The sequence below is a fragment of the Phyllopteryx taeniolatus genome, chromosome 16, assembly GCF_024500385.1.
Source record: "Phyllopteryx taeniolatus isolate TA_2022b chromosome 16, UOR_Ptae_1.2, whole genome shotgun sequence".
NCBI classification, from domain to species: domain Eukaryota; kingdom Metazoa; phylum Chordata; class Actinopteri; order Syngnathiformes; family Syngnathidae; genus Phyllopteryx; species Phyllopteryx taeniolatus.
Window position 1 is genome coordinate 15,635,753 of NC_084517.1, and position 20,988 is coordinate 15,656,740.

At 38.5% G+C, this 20,988-nt stretch overlaps 1 protein-coding gene across 9 annotated transcripts in view; it reads right to left on the reverse strand.

The window, feature by feature from the left end:
- Positions 1-20,988, reverse strand: part of LOC133465605 (rho GTPase-activating protein 23-like) — a 64,589-nt gene that overhangs the window by 22,851 nt on the left and 20,750 nt on the right. For 3 of the 9 annotated variants that reach the window (XM_061748586.1, XM_061748585.1, XM_061748584.1), the window contains 3 exons: positions 3,593-3,802; positions 582-606; positions 149-241 (listed from right to left, as the gene is read on the reverse strand). In XM_061748586.1, the coding sequence (XP_061604570.1) occupies positions 149-241; positions 582-606; positions 3,593-3,802 (328 nt within the window). Of the gene's footprint in view, positions 1-148; positions 242-581; positions 607-3,592; positions 3,803-15,488; positions 16,283-20,988 lie in introns of those variants that run through there. The other 6 variants (XM_061748580.1, XM_061748581.1, XM_061748579.1 and 3 more) reach the window with 5 other exon arrangements.

Below are 20,988 nucleotides of genomic sequence, written 5' to 3' on the forward strand. Positions count from 1 at the left end.
GGCATACCTATTATAGTGTCCCTAATTTTATGGCTTTACAGTGTTCCTAATATTTTTGAGCACAGGTCACACACCCAACATTTACATATTCCATATTACATACCCAATTTCCAAAGCAAATGGGGCAGGATTGGATGTTCTCGCTTACCAGTGCACAGCCCAGCCTGGTGAGCAGGACCTTTCTCCCGCACATTCTTCACAAAGATGGTGTCCATCGGCTCCAGTCGTCCTTTCTGGAAACCTGAAGCATGACATACATAAAGGCAGAAAAGGAGCACATACCTGTACGTTATTTGACATTTTTTTTATGTGCACTTCTGCAATAGGTGCTGTAGGGGGCGCAGGGAGGCTGCAGAGTGGAAGTAACGTCTACATGACGTCAACTCATTAGAATATCTGGGTTTAAGGAAGACAGACCCCTTCCAAGACATTTTTTCTAACACCTTTGGACTTACATTGTAAAATAAAATACTACCTTAAGACTTTTAAAGACAGGCTTCAGGGTAATGTATTTTAAAAGATAATTTAACCTGAGTTCTGTATGCTTTTTAATTGTTTGACATGGTGGAAAAATAACTCACCCTTCCCGTTGCCATTCTCCTCATCCTGCAAATACAAGAAACAAACAGTGTAAATTAAAAAAATATTTCATTTTATTTTAAAAGGTGTATTTCTATGTGTGCCTTTATTCTTAATTTCACTGCATTCTATGGTGAAAGACAACAGGACATGAAGTACAGAGCAGCCAGAATCCAGACTTTAATTGGATTGAACCGACAGTCCCAATCCTTTCTCGAGCTGCAAAGAGGAATGGGCGCAACTGTGGGATCCTATTGAAAAAGACTTGAGGCTGCTGCCAAAGGCACATCAACAAAGTCTGTGAATATGTATTTCAAAGCGATTGTTGAATTGTAAAAAAACATTGTTCATGTTGTACTGATGGGGTCTCGAGTGCAGAATTTTTAGAGAAAAATTTATTTCATCCATTTTGGAATAAGGCTGGAACAAAAAAAAACTTTCCGGATGCACTGTATTATTTAATACTTGTTTTCCTTTTAAGCAGCTCCAATGCACTGCAAATGACTTTACAATGATGCAACACACACACACGCACACACACACACACACACACACACACACGTGTGTGTGCGAGCTGAGTGGACAGTTTGTGGCGAGGGTGATTGTGGGCTGACGGCAGCCTGGGCTTTAGGCCTCGCTGAGTGGGCTCATTCCTGACTGGCTGCACATAATGCTGGGGGGGGGGGGGGGGGGGGGGCTTTACAGGCACAGAAAGAGAGACTGGACTGGAGACCACACAGCCCAGAGACTGGAGACCATAGACCCCAGCCCAGACTACCAGAGACTAATGATCTCAGACCACCAGCACACAGTAACCCTAAACCTGGTTTGAAACCATAACCCAGATTTGAAACCCTAATTCTAAACCTTAACTGACGTTCGCTTAAAACACTAATCCAGGATTGAAACCCGAACCCAGACTTGTAACCCTACTTTGAAGCCCTTACCCCATTTTGAAACTCTAATCTGAAACCTAACCCTATATTGAAACCATAATTTAAAACCCAAATCCTTGCTTGAAACCCTAATTTGAATTTATAACCCTTTTTTGAAATCCTAATTTGAAAGTATGACCCTAAATTGAAACCCTAATTTGAAACCAGAAACCTAAATTGAAAAAATAATTCCAAACCTTTGCTTGAAACACTAATCCAAGTCTGAATTTTCAACCTAGGCTTGAAAACCTACTTTAAAACGTTGATCCTGTCTTGAAACTGTAATTTGAAAGCCTAATCTTGGGTTGAAAACCTAATTCTATACCCTAACTTTTGCTTGAGTCCCTAAATGTTAATGCCTAACCAAGACTTGAAACTTTACTTTGAAACCCTAAATTAAAACCCTAACCCTGTCTTGAAAACCTAACTCCACAATTTCATTCAACAAAAGGGAGCCCAAAAATGTGACTGACAGTACAGTTGTGATATTCTTAAATGTAAACACTGAAATATGCACACCGTATGGAACTCAAGCCTTCTCTTTTGTGACCACGAGGATTAAAGGTCCTGAACCAAATTCGAAGGCGTTAAATACACTTTTGGCTTCGTGTGCTTTGTAGAGTTTACGCTTCAGAACAATCAACTCCCTCTTGCACATTTATTTTTGTAGCACACATGGTCTCCATTTTCTCCCAGCCAAACCTTCCCCCCCCCCCCCCCTTTTTCATTCATTCTTATTCCATTGTATCCGCGAGATAAAGGTAATTGAGGCTCGGCGGTGTCGGGTCAACCGGGTTGAGCTGGAGCAAAATAAAACAAAAGCTGAAGTGAGCAAAGATCATTAACACAGCAGGGAAGGAAGACTTTTCAGTGGTAAGAATGAGCGTGAATCGGACCGTGTGTTTGCAGCTCTGGTTGGGTGAGATGTGTGGGCAAACGTCTCCAGATGTTGAACTACGAGTCATACGGAGGCAGTTGAAAACAAGACGTCTATTATTATACTTTGACCAACTCGGCAGCTGCGCGTTGAATAAGAGTCCTTGTGTTGGCCGCTGTGCTGCTCGCAACCGGGCAGTACCAGGCCACACTGGGACAATGGACCCACTGCTCCTGTGCCTCCGCTGTCACATGCCGGATTTTTTTTTTTTTTTTTTTTTGCTGGATTTGGACAATCGCAGCCACAGAGATGAACCACAGATGATGATTAGGGTTTCAAAATTATGGTTTCAAGACAGAGTTAGGGTTTCAAGTTTCAGTTTCAAATTATGATTTGAAGCCTTTGGAAAGGTATAAAAGGAAGTGTTTGGGGTTTAAATTATGGGTTGAATGAAGGCAGAGTTAGAAATTCAAATTAGGGTTTAATCTTGGATTACAGTTGAATTAGGGTTTAAAGCAAGGTTTAGAAGTTTCAAATTATGGTTTCAAGTCAGGGATAGGTTTACAAATTAGAGTTTACAGCCTGAGTTAAGGTTCCAAGAATGGGTTAGGGTTTGAAAGTACAGTTAGGGTTTTAAATTATGGTTTCAAACCAGCGTCAGCGTTAAAAGGTGGGAAGGCTAGTTCGGGTTTCGACCAGGGTTTAAGGTTTAAAATCAGGGTAAGAGGTGTCAAGTTAGTGTTTCAAACAGGGTTTAGGGTTTCAAATTAGGGTTTCAAGTCAGGGTTAGTGGTCCAACTAAGAGTTAGAGTTTTAAATTAGGGTTAGGGTTTCAAATGATGACTTCAAGACAGGGTCAGGGTTTAAAATTAGGGTTTCAAGTCAGAGTTATATTTCCAAATAACAGTTTCAAGACACAGTTAAGGTTTCAAAGTAGGATTTTAACGCAGGGGTTAGGGTTTCAAATATGCCAAATTTAGGGTTTCAAATTTGGGTTTGTGTTTCAAATTTAGAGTTTCAAGCCAGTGTTGGCATTTCAAAGTAGGGTTTCAAACCACGATTAGGGGTTCAAGGCAGGTTTTTTTATTCCCATTTCATTGGAATCTGACATTTCTGGATGTGATTGCCTAAACCTGTAGACAGTGGCCCCCATGGTTTATGCTTGTACCACATTTTGTGCCTTGAGACGGGCGCGCCTCACCTTGAGGTTTGTGTGCAACGTGGATTCCGGCGGGTAAACAATGAAGTGTCGCAGGGTGAAGCCAAAGCCCTGCGAGTTCTTGCGGAGGATCAGCGTGCGGGGGCCTTTCCACACCACACTGACGCCCTCCCTGCCCGGCCGGGATGCCATCGGCGGCCGGGGGTTGTTGTCGGCGGCAGGCGACGAGAGACCATCCCTCCGCCCTTTCGCCTACAGACGCCAGAAGGAGACAGGATTTAATCAATGGGCCGGGGGTCCCATAATCAGCAACATTCCAGAAATTATCCTGGACCAAATGTCTTGACCTTGGAGTTTTCCCGCACAGATTCCCACTCTCTCTCTAAATCTGTCATTCCCAAAAGGCTGAGTAAATAAAACGGCAGAGCTGACAGACACATGCTAGAACTCTCACCGTTGTGCTGACCCGAAGACCCACATCTGTCAATCAAATGCCATCACCTGACCAAACAAGCTTGAAAAAACACCTTGGCGGTCCCAAGCCTTAATTAGCTCCATGTTGCACGCAGACCATCAAAGCCGCAAATACCGACTCGAATGTAATAATTTTTTGTCAAGGGGATAAGTTTCAGACGCCACACAATAGGTGAAAATCCGCCATAAAAAAACTTTTTTATATAGTTATACAACTCCCACATGCTTAAAACATTTAAAAACACGCTTAAATGCATTAAAACAAAGCATGAACCACAATATAGCAGGGGAACACTGTAGTTAATCATCGTGTAGCGTTAGCCGTTAGCTAGACAGCTCACCAACTGTTTTACTAGCTTTTTGAGTGATTTACTATTGATTCTCATCTCTCATCAGTGACTATAATATATTTATACACCGATTAATCTGGGAATATTTCTAGGTTTCCGGAGAAAAAGGTAGATGATAGAGGTAAAAAAAAAAACTTTTTACAGGTAAAAAAACCAAACAAAAAAAAACAACCACACCTTGTAGCCCATAAAGTAAGACAGCAAAGTTAGCATTAGCCATTAGCTAGAGGTATCGCCAACTCTCTTACTAGTTTTACAATTGTGTAATTATTGATTATCGTCTCTTATATGTAACTATTATAAAACTTTCATCTCAGAAATACATGTTCAAAAAAATTGTATTATGATAATAGACCATCCACACCTGTAAGCTAAGAGGAAGTTAGCATTAGCCATTAGCTAGATGGCTCACCAACCGTTTTACTGACTTTGATTACCATCTTATTGATTGTGCTATTTTTTATCCTTATCTCTCATTAATTACTAATATCACTGAACAAAAAGTCCTGTACGCAAACGCAGTCAACGCAGCTAACAGCGCAAACAGCTAGTCGCTAAGGTATTAGCACATGGACAAATGTGGGGTAAAGGGGGAAAATGTGCCATGATAGGAGGAAACAATTGTGTTGCATCTACACTTTGTAGCTAAATTAGCATTAGCCCGACGTCTCACGAGCTGAACATGAACTAGTTTTTTTATGCTAAAAAGGCACTGAAATGTCTTTGTTTGGTCAAAACTTCACTTCCTGACGTAAACATCACCACATATGACTGACACACAGTAGACTACACAAACTACACACACGAGTGCTTAACCAGGTGGCCGCACCGCAACAGGAAGTGCCAGGCCGGAGTCAGGAAGTGGGCTCACGTTACAGGGCAGGACAGGACAACCAGATGCGCCTAAAAATAACCACTTCCACTCCCTCACTCCTCCGTCTCCTCCTCCTCCTCTTCCATTCTCCTTCCTTTTCCGACATGGAAACACTTCTTCCGCTTCCATTTTTTTATGACATTGAAATGGGGGTTTAGAAGATTAAAAACGATTCTCACATTCCATTATTAATAATATCAATTAATAGATTGTTGTTAATGTTTTTCTCGTAATCCCATTCCCATTATCTTCGGACTGGAAAATCCAATGTACATTTAATTGATCATTTATTTACTTTTAAATAAAGAAAATAATTCCATTACATTACATATAATTGAGGGTTTAATTTGGGATAATTGTATTCGATTTTTTTAAAATTTATTTAACTAAATTTAAGAATTATGTGTCACTTTTTGGGTTAATAAAGGTCTCCATTTTGCGAAATTATTTTATTTATTTACATTTATTAAAGGAATCAATGTATTTTTTTATCTATTGTATACTGGAAAATCTATTTTATTTCATCATTTAATTGAGTTTAATTACAAGCCCCAATTCTAATGAATTGGGACATTGTGTAAAATGTAAATAAAAACACAATACAATGATATGCAATTTTTTTTCCAACCTATATAGTCTTTATATAGCTCACAAAGTGGTGAACCTCACCCATCCTTGTTTGTGAAGAGTTGAGCCTTTTGGGGATGCTCCTTTTATACCCAATCATGACACTCACCTGTTTCCAATTAACCTGTTCACCTGTGGAATGTCCCAAACAGGTGTTTTTTGAGAATTCCTCAACTTTCTTAGTCTTTTGTTGCCCCTGTCCCAACTTTTTGGGGATGTGTTGCAGGCATCAAAATCAAATGAGAGAATATTTGGGGGAAAAAACAAAACAAAACAGTAACATTCATCAGTTTGAACGTTAAATATTGTTGTGTCTTTGAGTCTATTCAATTGAATATCGATTGAAAAGGTTTTGCAAATCATCGTATTCTGTTTTTGTTTTACACAACATCCCAACTTCATTAGAATTGGGGTTTGAACATTTATCGGAGGATTATGTGTCATTTCAATCAAAAATTGAATTCATTTAGTTAAAATATATTTAAGCCTCATGTGTCCTTTTTAGGGATGATTACAGCTCACATTGTGGAATATCAAACTTTATATCCGGACACCCTGGTGATGCTACTGTACGTGCTTTTACGTTTGGGGAGATGAAAAGCTTAAGATGAATCAACACAGAGATAGCAGAATCAGATTGCAAATGTTTTCAGAAGCACAGAATGATAGCGCCCATATATATGCACAATATTTTGTCTCCGCTTAGGCACAGCTGACAAAAGAAAGTAAGCATCTATTTTCCTCGTTTTTGCTTGGTAAAGAAACTTAAGGTGCTTGAGAGAGGCACTAAGGGGTGAAGTTTCACATGGATGAGTTTAAAAATTTTAAAAAATAAAATAAAAAAAAAAGAACTTTTGACCAGAACTGTATTTTGATTGGAGCAATATGTACGCATCCATCCACTTTCTGTACCGCTAATCCCCACTAGGGTCGCGGTTGTGTTGGAGCCTATCCCAGCTATCTTCGGGCGAGAGGCGGGGTACACCCTGAACTGGTCGCCAGCCAATATGTTGATTTCATGGCAAAATATTGTGTTTTTTGGGAAAATCTTGTTTCCATAACAAAACGTAGTGTTTGTGACAAAATCTTGTATTTTCTTGTACATTGTGCTTTTTTGGAAGGTTAATAGCATTCTGATGGCAAAACGTAGTTTTCATAGAAACATTCTGTTTTCCTGGAAGGATATCACATTTTTCTAGCAAAATGCAGTTTCCATGGCAAAATCCATAATTTTTGTGGCAAATTATGGAGGTGTAATTGCAAAAACTAGCATTTATTTGGGAAAAATATGTGGTTTTTAATGTCAGTGATTGTTTCAGGTCTGTTTACACGGGTTTTCCTGTTTGTGTCAACATCAGCAACACTGGGTTTACCACGGCTGCGTTAAAGATGCTTGAAAGAGAAAGGCACAGAGGGGGGTTGTCAAACAAACTGCAATAAAGAAAGAAGGCCAGAAAAGGAAGTGAAGAGAGCAAAAGAAAAAATTCCTCAGAGGCAGCGGTTTGGCCAGGACAAGTCGGAACACACGCTAACGTGCACGCAGAGAGCGAATAAGGGGATAAGAGGATGAAGAGGAGGAGAGGAGGAGGAGGAAGGAGGTGGAGTATCGTGCCCCGGCGAAAGGACAGGCTCCGGCACGCCGGTTTTCGACCACATGGCCCCGCCCAGCACTGGGAAAAATGAACCCTGTGATTACCCCAAACAGCAGAGGCCTGAAGGGTCTGAGCAAGCGGCACAGAAGCGTTGTCAATAAGCTTAGCATCCTTCGAAAACAGCCCCATGAGTGAGGAGAAAACTAGTACCAACACAAAAAGGTTTTAAGGTTCGGATTAAGGTTAACGGTGAGTTTAAAAAGATTGTAGTTCTAGTGCACTTACCTTTAATTAATTTTTATTCAAAAAGCAAAATAGTTACCATTTCAGTGTGACTTTATAGTTATGTGAAAATGTTGGACTTGTATGTTTTTTTTTAAACTAAATTATTTCCTTATTTCCTTCCTGGTTTTGCGATGAAATGAGCAAAGCAAATTTATTTATATAGAGCATTTTATACACAAGGTAACTCAATGTGCTTTACGTGATCAAAAGCATTTTAAAAATAAAGAGAAAATAAAAATCAGCTTCAAAACATTTAAAAACAAAGAACAAATTAAAAACAAGGTAGAGGGCAGTTAAGATCATTTAAAAGTGGAAATGTTCTAAAAAGCATGAGGATAAGAAGTTTTTAACCTGGACTTAAAGACATTGACATTTGGGGCTGACTTCAATTCTATTGACAACTTATTCCATTTGCCTGCAGCATATCAGCTAAAAGCTGCTTCACCATGTTTGCTTTGGACTCTCCGTTTTGTTATCTGATCTGATTCGGCAGATCTCAGAGCCCTACTGGGCTTATATTCCATTAGCATGTTTTTAATATATTCAGGACCTAAACCATTTAATGATTTATAGAGCAGTAGCAAAACGTTAAAGTCTATTCTAAAGTGTAGTGAGCGACAAGCAAGCAAGTGTAGTGACTTTAGAATTGGAGTAAAATGTTCTGACCTCTTTGTTCTGGTCATAACCCGAGCTGCAGCATTCTGAATGAGCTGCAGCTCTTTAATGCTCTTTTGGGGGAGTCCAGTCAGAAGACCATTGCAATAGTCAAGCCTACTTGAGATAAAAGCATGGATGAGCTTCTCGTGGTCTGCTTGGCACATGCACTCTGTATATGTTCTTAGCTGGTAAAAGGCTGTTTTAGTGCTTGATTTGATATGGCTGTTGAAAGTCAGGTCGGAGTCTATCAACAAACCAAGGTTACGGACTTGGTCTGTGGTCTTTAAAGAGAGTGGCTCCGGGTATTTACTAACAGCAATCCTCTTTTCTTCACTGCCAAAAACAATTATCTCGGTTTTGCTGTGGTTTAATTAAAGAAAGTTTTGGCTCATCCAGTTATCTGATTCAGAAAGTGACACAACACCTCAATTGAACTGTTGTCATCTGCCGACACTGCTAGATACAACTGTGTCATCTGCATAGTTATGATAGTCAATATTGAGGTTTAGAAGAATAACATAGACCTCTTTGAAACACCTTTTTTATTACATTTTGGTTTTTTTTCCCTAAATGAATCTCTTAATTGCTCAATATACACTGCATTGCTAAAAGTATTCGCTCACCTGCCTTGACTCACATGATTTTAAGTGATATCCCATTGTAAATCTATATGGTTTAATATGATGCTGGTCCACCCTTTGCAGGTATAACAGCTTCCACTCTTGTGGGAAGGCCTTCAACAAGGTTAAGGAGTTTATGGGTGAGTTTATGAGATACATTTTTGCCCATTCTTCCAGGAGCATATTTGTGAGGTCACACATTGATGTTAGATGGGAAAGCCTGGCTCACCACTCAAAATCAACCCAAAGGTGTTCTATCAGGTTGAGGGCAGGACTCTGTGCAGGGCAGTCAAATTCATCAATACCAAATTCTTTCATCCATTTCTTTGGAACAGGAAGGGGTAATCCCCAAACTGTTTGACTGCCCAAAATCCCTTGGTTTGCTGAAGCATTCAGAGTTCCTTTCACCGGAGCTCAGGTTAAGGCCTAATATTTTGGAAATTTCCAACTTTGTGGGAACAGTTTGGAGATGGCTCCTTCCCGTTCCAACATGACTGTGCACCAGTGCACAAAGCAAGGTCCATAAAGACATGGATGCGAGAGTTTGAGGTGGATAAACTAGACTGGCCTGCACAATCCTGACCTCAACCCAACAGAACACTTTTGGATGAATTAGAGCAGAGACAGAGCCAGGCCTTCTCATCCAACATCAGCATGTAACCTCACAAATGCGCTTCTGTATAAATGGTCATAAATTCCAATAAACACAATCCTAAATCATGTAAAAAACCTTCCCAGAAGAGTTTAAGATGTTATAACTGCAGTGGGTGGACAGATGTCATATTAAACCCTATGGATTAAGAATGGGACTCAATTTTTAATTAATATCTGAGTCAAGGTAGGAGAGTGAATACATTTGACAATATAGTGTACAGTATATTATCTTTGAATACCTTAAATTTAAAAAAATGCTTTAAACTGGAACCATAAATTTAAAACAAAAAAAAGAAAGCATTTTATTCAATTCACAAAAAAATGGAGATGTCTGTTTTTGCGTTTGTATTCATATTTCACCACAAATAATGCTAGATACTCCATACATCCATTTTCTGTACCGCTTATCCTCCCTTGCTTCATGAAAGCTAAATATTTGCCAAGAAATTGCCTTCTAATAAAACATATTTTTGCCACAAAACTTTGGCTCTGAAAACTTTATATTTTGCCAAAAAACTATAGATTTCCAACATGAGAACTCCCATTTTGCTCCAAAAAGCTATCCTTTCAAACACAATATTTGCTGCAGAAAAAGATAGATTTTGCCATGAAAACCCAACTTTTCCACAAAAATGCTAATTTGACATGCTAATTTGACATGAAAACCACTACAGTATATCCTTACATGAAAACAATATTTTCCCACAATATACACAACAAATATGCCCTTGAAAAATATGTAATTTGCCACTAAAATGTACTTCGAAGAAATTTTGCCACAAAACACTAAATTTCGCCATGAAAATAAACCTTTTGCTACAACAACGCTGTATCCTAAGAAAAGACAATATTTTGCCACAAAACACAATCTTATCCCATGAAAGCTACATATTTTGCCACACATACTGTAAATGCTACAATCCTCCTATATATGACCACAAAACATGATTCCCATTGAATACTACATATTTTGCCTTTGTCCTCGACTTGGAGGAACTCACTTTTCACACGATGTTGATGACAGGAAAAAGGCTCAACCTGAAGAGGAAACCATTAAAATAAAAAATAGGCAAGTTGGCATCAACAGCGGTGGAATTTGACCCCCACACTTCCATGGTGTTTCCCCTTTAGAAACAATTTATTCCTTGAAAACCTCATGAAAACTGCACATTCTGCCTAAAAACTATACATTTTGCCTTAAAAATGTTAGTTTTGCCACAAAACTGCTTTTATCCTACCAAGAAAATACATTTAGAAAACTTAGAAATTAAAACTATTCACATACATTCACAAAAATGCTATATCCTTACAAGAAAACTCTTTCTCACCATTAAACACTATGTTTTTGCCACAAAACTAACTAAAATAAAGATGATTCTGATTCTGACATGAAAACTACATACAGTATGTTGCCACAAAAATGCCCGTTTTTACCACGGAAACCACATAATTTTCCACAAAATACTACATCCTCTCTCGCGACCCTAGTGAGGAGAAGCGGCTCAGAAAATGGATGGATGGATGGACTACATCCTCTTATGAAAACTTAATATTTTGCCACAAAAATGCAATTTTCTTTTAACAAATGCAATGTTTCGTCTCAAAGGTTGTAGAAATTTGAATTTTTAAAATAAATATTGCTTAAATGTTACACGAAAACCCAGATCTCGAACCACCTTCACATATAAAGACAGTGAAAAATAACTCAATTTACTGGCATATTGAATCCTTTTTCTCCATTGAAATGAATTGAAAAGCCATTAATCCATACGCACCCTGCCTACAATTTTTTTAAAGGGTTTTTAATAAAGAAAAATATCATTGTATTGTATAAAAACAAACAAAAAAAGAATGTATAGGAACAAACTGGTTTTATCAAGTGAAAGTGCTGTAGTACTGTATTCGTGTGTTAGATGTGGAGTGGTGTGCCTTTAAGGGGCGTGGCTTATTGAGTGAAATCAAGAGATGGAGCACTTGCGAGTGTTCTCATTTTGCGTTTATGTGTTTGACTGTGTCCCGTTCAATAAACGGCTGAAAGTCCATCACCAAGGGCTGTACTGTACTGTATAGAATGTATAATGTAATTTTTTTTAATTTAATGTTGTTTTAACTAATAAATAAAAAACATTTTACAAATACATAAATGAATTGAATAATATAAAACTTATGCATTTTTATTTGACATTTCTATTATTTATTTATTTTTTTATTTGATTTCTCATTTAATGGCGATGACAATTTGACCATCGAATAGATTAACTCCATTTCTATTGCTTCCAGTGTGGAAAATGGCAAAGTAGTAGTAGTAGTAGTAGTAGTAGTAGTAGAATAGTTGTCGAAGCAAAGCCCTGCGGCGGGGCTGTAAACAATACAGCTATTTTTTTTTAAAGAGCTGAGAGCTGCAACCTGTTTGAAAAGTGGAGCTTTACGCGCACGCCGACACAAATGCTGACGAGCCTTTAATCCCGACGGCCGCCGCGTGTCTGCCGACCACCCGCCTAGCCCCCCCTGCAACCGCCACCCGGCCAAGAGGGAAGAGGGCATGGGCTGTTTTATTAGGATGCGTTGCGCCTGTGTTAATATGAATGTCAGTTGGACTGGATGCAAAGTCGGTTGAACCGGTTTCTCCATTGTGGAAGCTGTACAGTATTACCGGTCTACTGCGAAAACCTGCTTCTCCACTCGTGATGACCATTCCAGAGAATTTTTTTCACACATTCCAATTCGGAGCACAGCATCCACAAAACCACTATTACCAGTCGCTTGTTGTTTCACAGGTGTTCCTTTCTCAAGTCGCTCAACTGCCCTGTGTCCAAGAAGCGTTACATCAGGATACAAACGCAGGAGAAGCTTGGCCATACCGGTTGTGTTTCCTTAAAAGTACGGGCCACGTTTCAAGCAACGCTTGCACAGAGTAAAATTTCTATCAACAGTTCACTCCCTCGTCATTGCATTCAAAGGTGAAACCTCAATTAATCCACACCGGAGATTTGAATCAATCAATTCTGATGGACAGAATGGATGAATTTTTTTTCTTCCCATTTTTGTGAGCTGCACTTTGAACCCAAATTCAGTCACAACTGTATGTGAACGCACAACCGCAATTGGATATTACGTTGCGGTAATGGGCTTTTCATCTAACTGGACCGACACGTACCACACACACACAGCGTCAATAAAACCGTGGACCATACCGTCCGATCCATATTTTGAAGACTATTTTACCACAAAATACCAGATTATACGATGAAAACTACACGGCGTCCCCAAAAAACAAGATGTTGCCAGAAAAAAAATACAAATTGGCCACTAAAACACACTATCCTTCCAATAAAATTACCGTAGTTAACTACAAACTGCTAGTTTGTACCATGAAGACAACATATTTTGCCACAAAAAAAAAACTACATTCTCCCAAAAAAACACAATAGTTTTTTTCAAAGTTTTTTTGCCATCCGACATTTGGTTACAATAATTAAATTTTCTTCAAAGAATATATTGTTTTCATGGCCAAACCTAGTGTTTTTGAAGCTAAATGTGTAGTCTTAATGGCCAAATCTCGTGTATTGTCCTAAACTATCATGTTTCTGTGGAACAATTGAGCATTTCTCTGGTAGTCTTCGGAGCAAAATTTGCATTTTTGTGGAAAAATACATTGCCAGTCCAAAGTTTAGAAACACTTTCTCACAGTATTGAATGGTACCACGTTTGATATACAATCCATCCATCCATCCATTTTCTGAGTCGCGGGAGTGCTGGAGCCTATCCCAGCTATCATCGATCTTCATGGTCAAATCTAGTGTGTAGAAACACCTAGCATTTTTCCCCCAACACAAAACTAAATACTATTGGTTTGTTCTTGGTATTATAGCACATTCATGTTTTCTAATTAACCCATTATGCGACCTTACTATAAAATATAATGTGGTGCCTGTATGTGATTGGTTGCAGAATGAGCGTGGTCTCTCTTCTCATTACAGCTGTGGAATGGCAACTTTGAAGGTGACACTTTTAACAAAGAGGGCCGTGAGCTGTCAGAGCTATGTGACCTAGAACCAACCCACCAAACTACCACCCCCCAATACTCTCACCATTTGAGGTGCGGGGAAAAAAAAAAAAAAACACCGACAGGAAGTGTGAAAAGTGAAGATTATGGGGTGTTGACCGTCTATGACTTTCAAGTGTGTTTGTGGTAATTGCTGTCCACTGGTGAGGCCCTAGGACAACGATGATCAGCCTTTTTGGGGTTTAGGTCGAGGTGGGTGGATGCTGTATGTACACAGCTGGGAAAAAACACCTCCTTCGGAATGTGTAGCCAACTCCGAAAGCCAAATATTTACAAGGCAAACTCATCTCAATTATTATCCTTCTGTGAATGACACAACTACTTGTTTATTATTGTTTAAATAAATGACAACATTTAAATGTACTAGTGACAATGGTGGCGCCAGAAGCACATCAAGCAGCATCATATCAGGCAGAAATCTTTATGGCCGAAGGTAAAGCTGGTCTCTGGAATTATGATGTCATACTGTAGATCCAGATTAGTTAGATTTGGGAGGCTGCAGGAAGGAAAACCCGGCGTGGAGCTTTGATGTTTTTGTGAGTTTATAAGACTGCAGGGTACCAAACCACAATATTTTGCCACAAAACACTAGATTTTGCCAGAAAACAAACATATTTGGTCACAAAAGGCCTACATATTCTTCCAAGAAAACAATATTTTGTTCCAAAACATCAGGTTTGGAAAACTTTCTATTTAATGCTAGGTTTTGCATTAAACACTACATATTTTGCTATAAAATATAAGTTTTACAATGAATACTACATTTCTTTGCCACAAAACATGACATCTTCGCCATAGAAATGCCAAAATGTGGTACAAACACTTCCTTTTCACCTTGAGAATTATATTTTGCTTCAAATATTCCTTATTTTGCCACAAAAATTTAAGTTTTTCCGTTTAATGGTACTCTTGCCATCAAAACTACATCGTTTGACAGAACATACAATAGATTTTGCCAAAGAAATGCTATTTTTTACTAGTATTTTGGTCAATACATGTTCACTAGGTATTACCACAATGACTGCATTTTCTACAGAAATGCTATATCCTTCCAAAAAAATTAACATTTTGGTACAAAAGCTAGATTTTGCTTTTGTCACAAAAAAAGCTAATTTTTGATATGAAAACTACATATTTCGCCATAAAATCCTAGTTCTGCTAGAACATTTTTTATTTATTTTTTTTTTACATAAAGTGTAACCTTTTGACATAAAAACTAGTTTGCCTCAAAATGTGAGTTTTTGCCATGAAAACAATACTGTATACTTTGCCACAAATACTAGTTTCTAGCATAAAGACACTAAAATGCTAGTTTTACCATGAAAACTACAATTTTTTCCATAAAAATACATATTTTTGCTATGAAATTTAAATAGTGTGATACAAAAAAAATCTGCTTTTCGCCATGCGAACGTAATTTTGCCAAAACTATTCTTTAATTTTACACAAATATGCAATGAAGACTGCATAATCGGCAACCAAACATGATACTTTTGCAATGAAAACTGAATGAAAATGTTAGTTTTTGCCAGAAGGAATGTATAATTTGCTTTATCAATTTACATCGTGGCCATGAAAATTACACATTTTGCCACTAAAATGTTAGTTTTTGCCATGAAAACTACATAATTTGTCAGAAAAATCCTAGTTTTTGCTTTGAAACCTACAATATGTCATGAATATTCCAACCAATCTCGTGACCTCACTCAACCTATGTCCCGCACGTGCCCTTTCCTTACCCTGAGCTGATGGGCAATGTGGCGGTGCCCGACGGCCATGACCGGCGGCGGCCCAGTGATGCCGCGTAGCACCGCCACCCAGATGCAGCGAGGCTCGGGGGAGCTGCAGTCCACTCCCACCGGATTCTGGAAGCTCCAGTCGGACCCGGCCGGCGCGGGGCACGGGAGCATAGCGGCGGGCATGGGGACGGTGCGGCGGCGGTCGCTCACGTGCGCATTGCTAAGCGAGCGCATGGGACACGATCTCAGCGGAGCATCCAGGACTTCACTGGCCTTCCCTTTCCCATCTCTGTAAGCTTTATTTCTGCATGGCAGCTCCGGAAAGAATCTCTGGAGAGAAAGTGACAGCGTGGCTGTCCCGCTGGTCTTCTGCATACAAAGCCACTACGTCCACCCCCAAAACACACACCCGGCTTGTCTCCTCCCAGTCACCCTTCTTCACTGTGTATGGCTAAAACCTGACAAATCCTCTCATCTCTTGTCAGCAATCCACCAGAAGTCAACTTCCACCAGGCAGGAACAACTCATGTAATCCCCAAAAACATGAAGCGGGACAGATGCCGTGGCGGCACGTGTGCTGCATGCGTGTGTGGGCACACTAAAGAGACACAAACTGGCAGCAGACGAGAGAGGAAAGGATCCCGATGTCGACATGAACTACTACTAAGGCAACAGTCAAAACTTTTAAAGCATGAGATTCAATGAGTAAGCGTCGACAAACCTTTGACTGCATGTTTTTTGCCACAAAAATGCTATATATTCTTTAGAGAAAACAATAGTTTGCCACAAAACACTAAATTGTTGCTATGAAAGCTATACTACAGTGGTGGTTTGAGACATGAGTCACCCAACTTACGAGTTTTTCCAGATACGAGTTCAAAGTAGCTGTGACCTCAACTCAACTCTCACCTCTCACTTCAGAATAGTAGCACTTTGGCAAATAGTGAACAATTCTTTAAAAAGAGGTTTCAAATGGTTTAATGCCACTCCCTGTTGAAGTTAGCATGGTTAGCATCAGTTTTACAGCCCTTTAAGCAACAAATATTTGAACAAAAATGGAGGAACAACACGTATACAGATAACTAATTATTACTCTATGTTTTAATAAAGTACAATATTATAGAGTGATATTTTTCCTTATTAAATAACAAAAACACAAACATTTGGGGGGGTTAGGTTGGGAGACTGGAACAGATTAATGGCATTTCCATTCATTTCAATGGGGAAAGATGATTTGAGATGTAAGTGTTTTGAGTTAAAAGCATGGCCACAGAACGCATATCTCTGTAATTTGCCACAAAACACTTGTCTGTGCCATGAAAACTAAATATTTTGCCACAAAATATAAAAATTTGCCCTTCAAAAAAAGCTCTATTTTCCAAGATGTGCTATATTTCTTCCACAAACCCACTAAATTTTTACTTAAAATTATAAAGCCAAATGTTTTCTGACAATTCTCATTCAAGTGTGTACCACTACACCATCAGTGACTCGCATTTTGTCTTAAAAAGCTATATTTTTCCAATTTTTCCACAAAACAATAGATTTTTCCATTAAAATACAATAGCCAAAAGTTTACTACTTTTGACTGTTACTGTATTTTGCCACAAATACTACAGAACACACAAACTTTCACAACACACAGTCCACTTTATTTAAAAGTGAATCTCCCCACTCCAACGCAAATGGACACCTCTTTCCCACCCCCCACATTCAACCGACAAACTTCACAGCAAACCGTCAGGCATCCAGATTCTGACAAATGAGCTTGGCTCATATGGATTTACTGTAAGTCTCATGTTCACATGAACGAGCAGGGTATTGTTTTTTAATAGTATATTTTTTTTCTATGGGATTTGGTGTTTGGTTCACACACAAATGTGTGAGCAAATTTGACTCTTTGTTCTGTTCCGCCTCCAACACGACCTGGAATGTGAGAAATTGCCTTCATCTGCCCATTTTATGTCGTTACCTTTCTCACAGGACACATTGGAAAAGGTCTCGATTAATACAATAATTGAGTCAACCTATGCCACATAAACTCCACATTTTACCCGAAAAAAAGCCTGATTTTGCCATACAAATTACACTATTTCCCCAAAAAATTACATCCTTCCAAAAAAAAAACACATCTTACAACAAAACGCTAGCCGTGCAGACTACATATTTTTGCCACAAAGATCAATTCTTCCAGAAAAAAAACATTGTTTACCACTATACATTACTTTATACCAACAAAACTACATTGTTTGCCACGAAAATGGTCAATTATTCCAACACAATAGTTTACCAAAAACTAATTTAAAATTTTGAAAAAGAAAACCATGCTATATTGTGCCATTTCCAGGAGTGACTTTCTTCAACCTTCTGAGTGGCTATTTGTTTAAGACTACACAACGAGTCGGGGGAGGAATAGAAAAAACATCCTGTCACTGTGTGCAACACACACACACAAGCACACTCCGGGCTGACTATAAATACACTTAGCTATGTAATTAAGCTCCGTCAGCAGCACAGCGGTAAATGCCACCCCAGCATAAGGAGATATGTCTGGTTCGCAACAAACATCCAGTGGGTGGCGCTGTAGCGGCTGCCTTGTTGCTCAAACAGATTAGTTTGATGATAGTGTTTAATCTCATAACATCACTGCTTAGCCAACAGATTAACAAAGACCCCCTCCCGCCTTTTTTTTTTTTTTTTTTTTTTTTTTTTAAATCCCCGCCGGGACTGAGTGTCAGGAATAAACAATGTGTTTTTTTCTTCATGTGCCACCACACTAACAACAGTGTGTGTGTGTGTGTGTGTGTGTGTGTGTGTGTGTGTGTGTGTGTGTGCATGGGACTAAAACAAGGCAAATGTAATGTCAAATTGCAGAAAATTATGTTAAAAAAAACAAACTACAAAAATTACCAAAATAAAAAAATAACCTTGAGAAAAAAACATACTACATATAAAAACATTAGTACAACAAAAACTAACCCAAAATAATGACAACAAGAAACACCCAAAAATAAATACAATGAAAGAAAAAAAATACCTGTGACAAAAATATTTTTAAAAACACTGCAATAATAAAAGGTGATCACGAATAACTACAACAAATCAAATACTCTAAAATAAATAACAAAAATATCTTTAAAAAATAACTACAGGTACAACAATAAAAATGTAATTTTTTGTAATGTACAACAAAACAAAAAAGAGCTAAAGTAATAAAAAATGAAAAATACATATATTTTTTTAAAAGACCCAATATATATAAATTACCAAAAATAACAATAAAGCAAATACCCTATAATAACTACAAAAACATTTAGGGGTAAAAAATAAATAAATAAATAAAAACTACAAAAGAAACTAAAATATAACCAAAAGTAACTATAGCAAAAAGAGATGTTTTAACTATAACAATAGAACACCCAACAATAACCACAAATAAATATTTTTAAAAGACCCCAAAATAACTGTAAGGATAAAAAAATGACCCAACATAAAACATTTTTAAATGACCAAAATACTACAAAAAGCATTTTTAAATTACCAAAAAGAACTATTTCAATAAAACAAATACCCCAAAATAACTAAAATAAACATTTGGGGGGGAAAAAAATCTCTCTATGGAATGTGTGGAATATGATTAATTAGCAGTAGACTTTACACCTATTTTAACGGGCTGATCAGTATCGGCCGATATTTAGCATTTTATGCTGATCGGCTGATCGGCTTTAATGTCATAATTCGCCGATCCAATCAATGATGTCATTGATTGGCTCTGCAAAAGAAATTTACGCCACGTGCACAGTATATTTGAATCCAAAAGCTAGTTTATTTTTAGCCTTGTCGCGTGTATTTTGACGTAGAACTGTAAATATCTGACGGCCAATGAAGTAATTTAAAAAAAAAAAACATGTCGGCGGTGTGGAACAGACAACACGTCTGAGACAGGCAACACGTAATGCCTGGATCAAACTACAAGACAAATTTCCTCTTTTAAGATTGAACTGTCAGCCTACTGCAATAAAATCTTGTATTCCGATACCAGCGCATCACGTTTTTTATGATCATTGGGCTTTATCTTGTCAACTCAAATGCGACCTGATAAACTCGTTACCGTGGCAACGTCAACAAAAGTGGAGCACGCCGACGGTATTGTAAGGACAAAATGGGGAAAAACGTGTGTTGGTGGTCACCGGTGCTCAAGAGAGAAGAGGACGTTCGTTTAAGGCTTGCTTGAGGTATGTTCACATACTTTGAATACGATACGGCTCGCAAGCAGCCAATAAAATGTTATGTAGCCTAGCAAGCTAGTGGTAGCCCGAACAGTTGGACGTAAACATGCCGCCGGTCTTTCGAATCATGCTCTAAAGTTTTGGTGTGGGTGAAGTCATTTAATTAAAAATAATTTAATTACAGTAAGTTAGCACCCATTATTTCTGTCATGTAATGTTGGTTTGACTTGACTGATTAGAATACACGATCTGACTAGAGCAGTGATTTCCAACCTTTATGGAGCCAAGGAACGTATTTTACAATTTAAAAAGGAATTGGTCTATTTAAATGTTGTATTTTACAACATTTAAATAGACCAATTCCTCCATCTTGTGATCGGATCGGTGATCGGTTATCGTTTTTTTAAACTCGCTGATCGGTGATCGGCCCCAAAAATCCTGATCGTGTAAAGTCTAATTAGCAGTATTATATTTGAGTGAAACATATGCCATGTTCAATAAAAATGCGTGTTTTTGAACAATATTTAATCAAAATAAAGCACATTTTCATCAAAACTGCAAGACGTAATGGCATAATCAAATATGAGTCATCGGAATCGGAGAGTACTCAAATGTAGGTACTTATACTCTGTATATCTGTGCATCCCTACATAAAGAGAGTTTTTTTTATATTTAAAAGAACATTTGCGCCAAGAATGTGGCTTTGCCTTAGTAAAACAAATATTTCAGTTATGTAACGCAATAAGGACAATAACAATGGGAAAAAAATGACGGGCTAGAGGGTGAGCGTTCCGATATTTTGCTTTATTAAAGTCTTGCAGTAGTGCCAGTGAATAGTGTGCGTCGTGCTCCCAAAACTGTCTCAACAATAACAAGAGCAGTTTCACAGTACGGGAGAAAGAAAGCGTCTGTTTCTCCGTCTAGACAGACATTACTGATAATCTGTCCGCAAACCAACCAAGCAAGGGGCTCTGGTGCAAAGTGGACACAGCTGTTTAAAGCAGGTTAATTTTAACTGTAATCGCCACTAAATCCCCCCTTCTTCCCCTCTCCCAACACACACACAAAACCCGCTGGTCTCGCTGGCTGCAAATGCAAATGCTGTTAACAGCAAGCAGCCACTAGAGGGAAGCCACCACTGGGGCACATGACTTCTGGGATTATGTCAATCGACAGTTACTAATGGACAGCGCCACGGCTACACAGGTCACAGCTGCTGGAAATGACCTCAAGAAGCTCACATGCCAGAGCAGGTGCAGTCCGAACGTGTG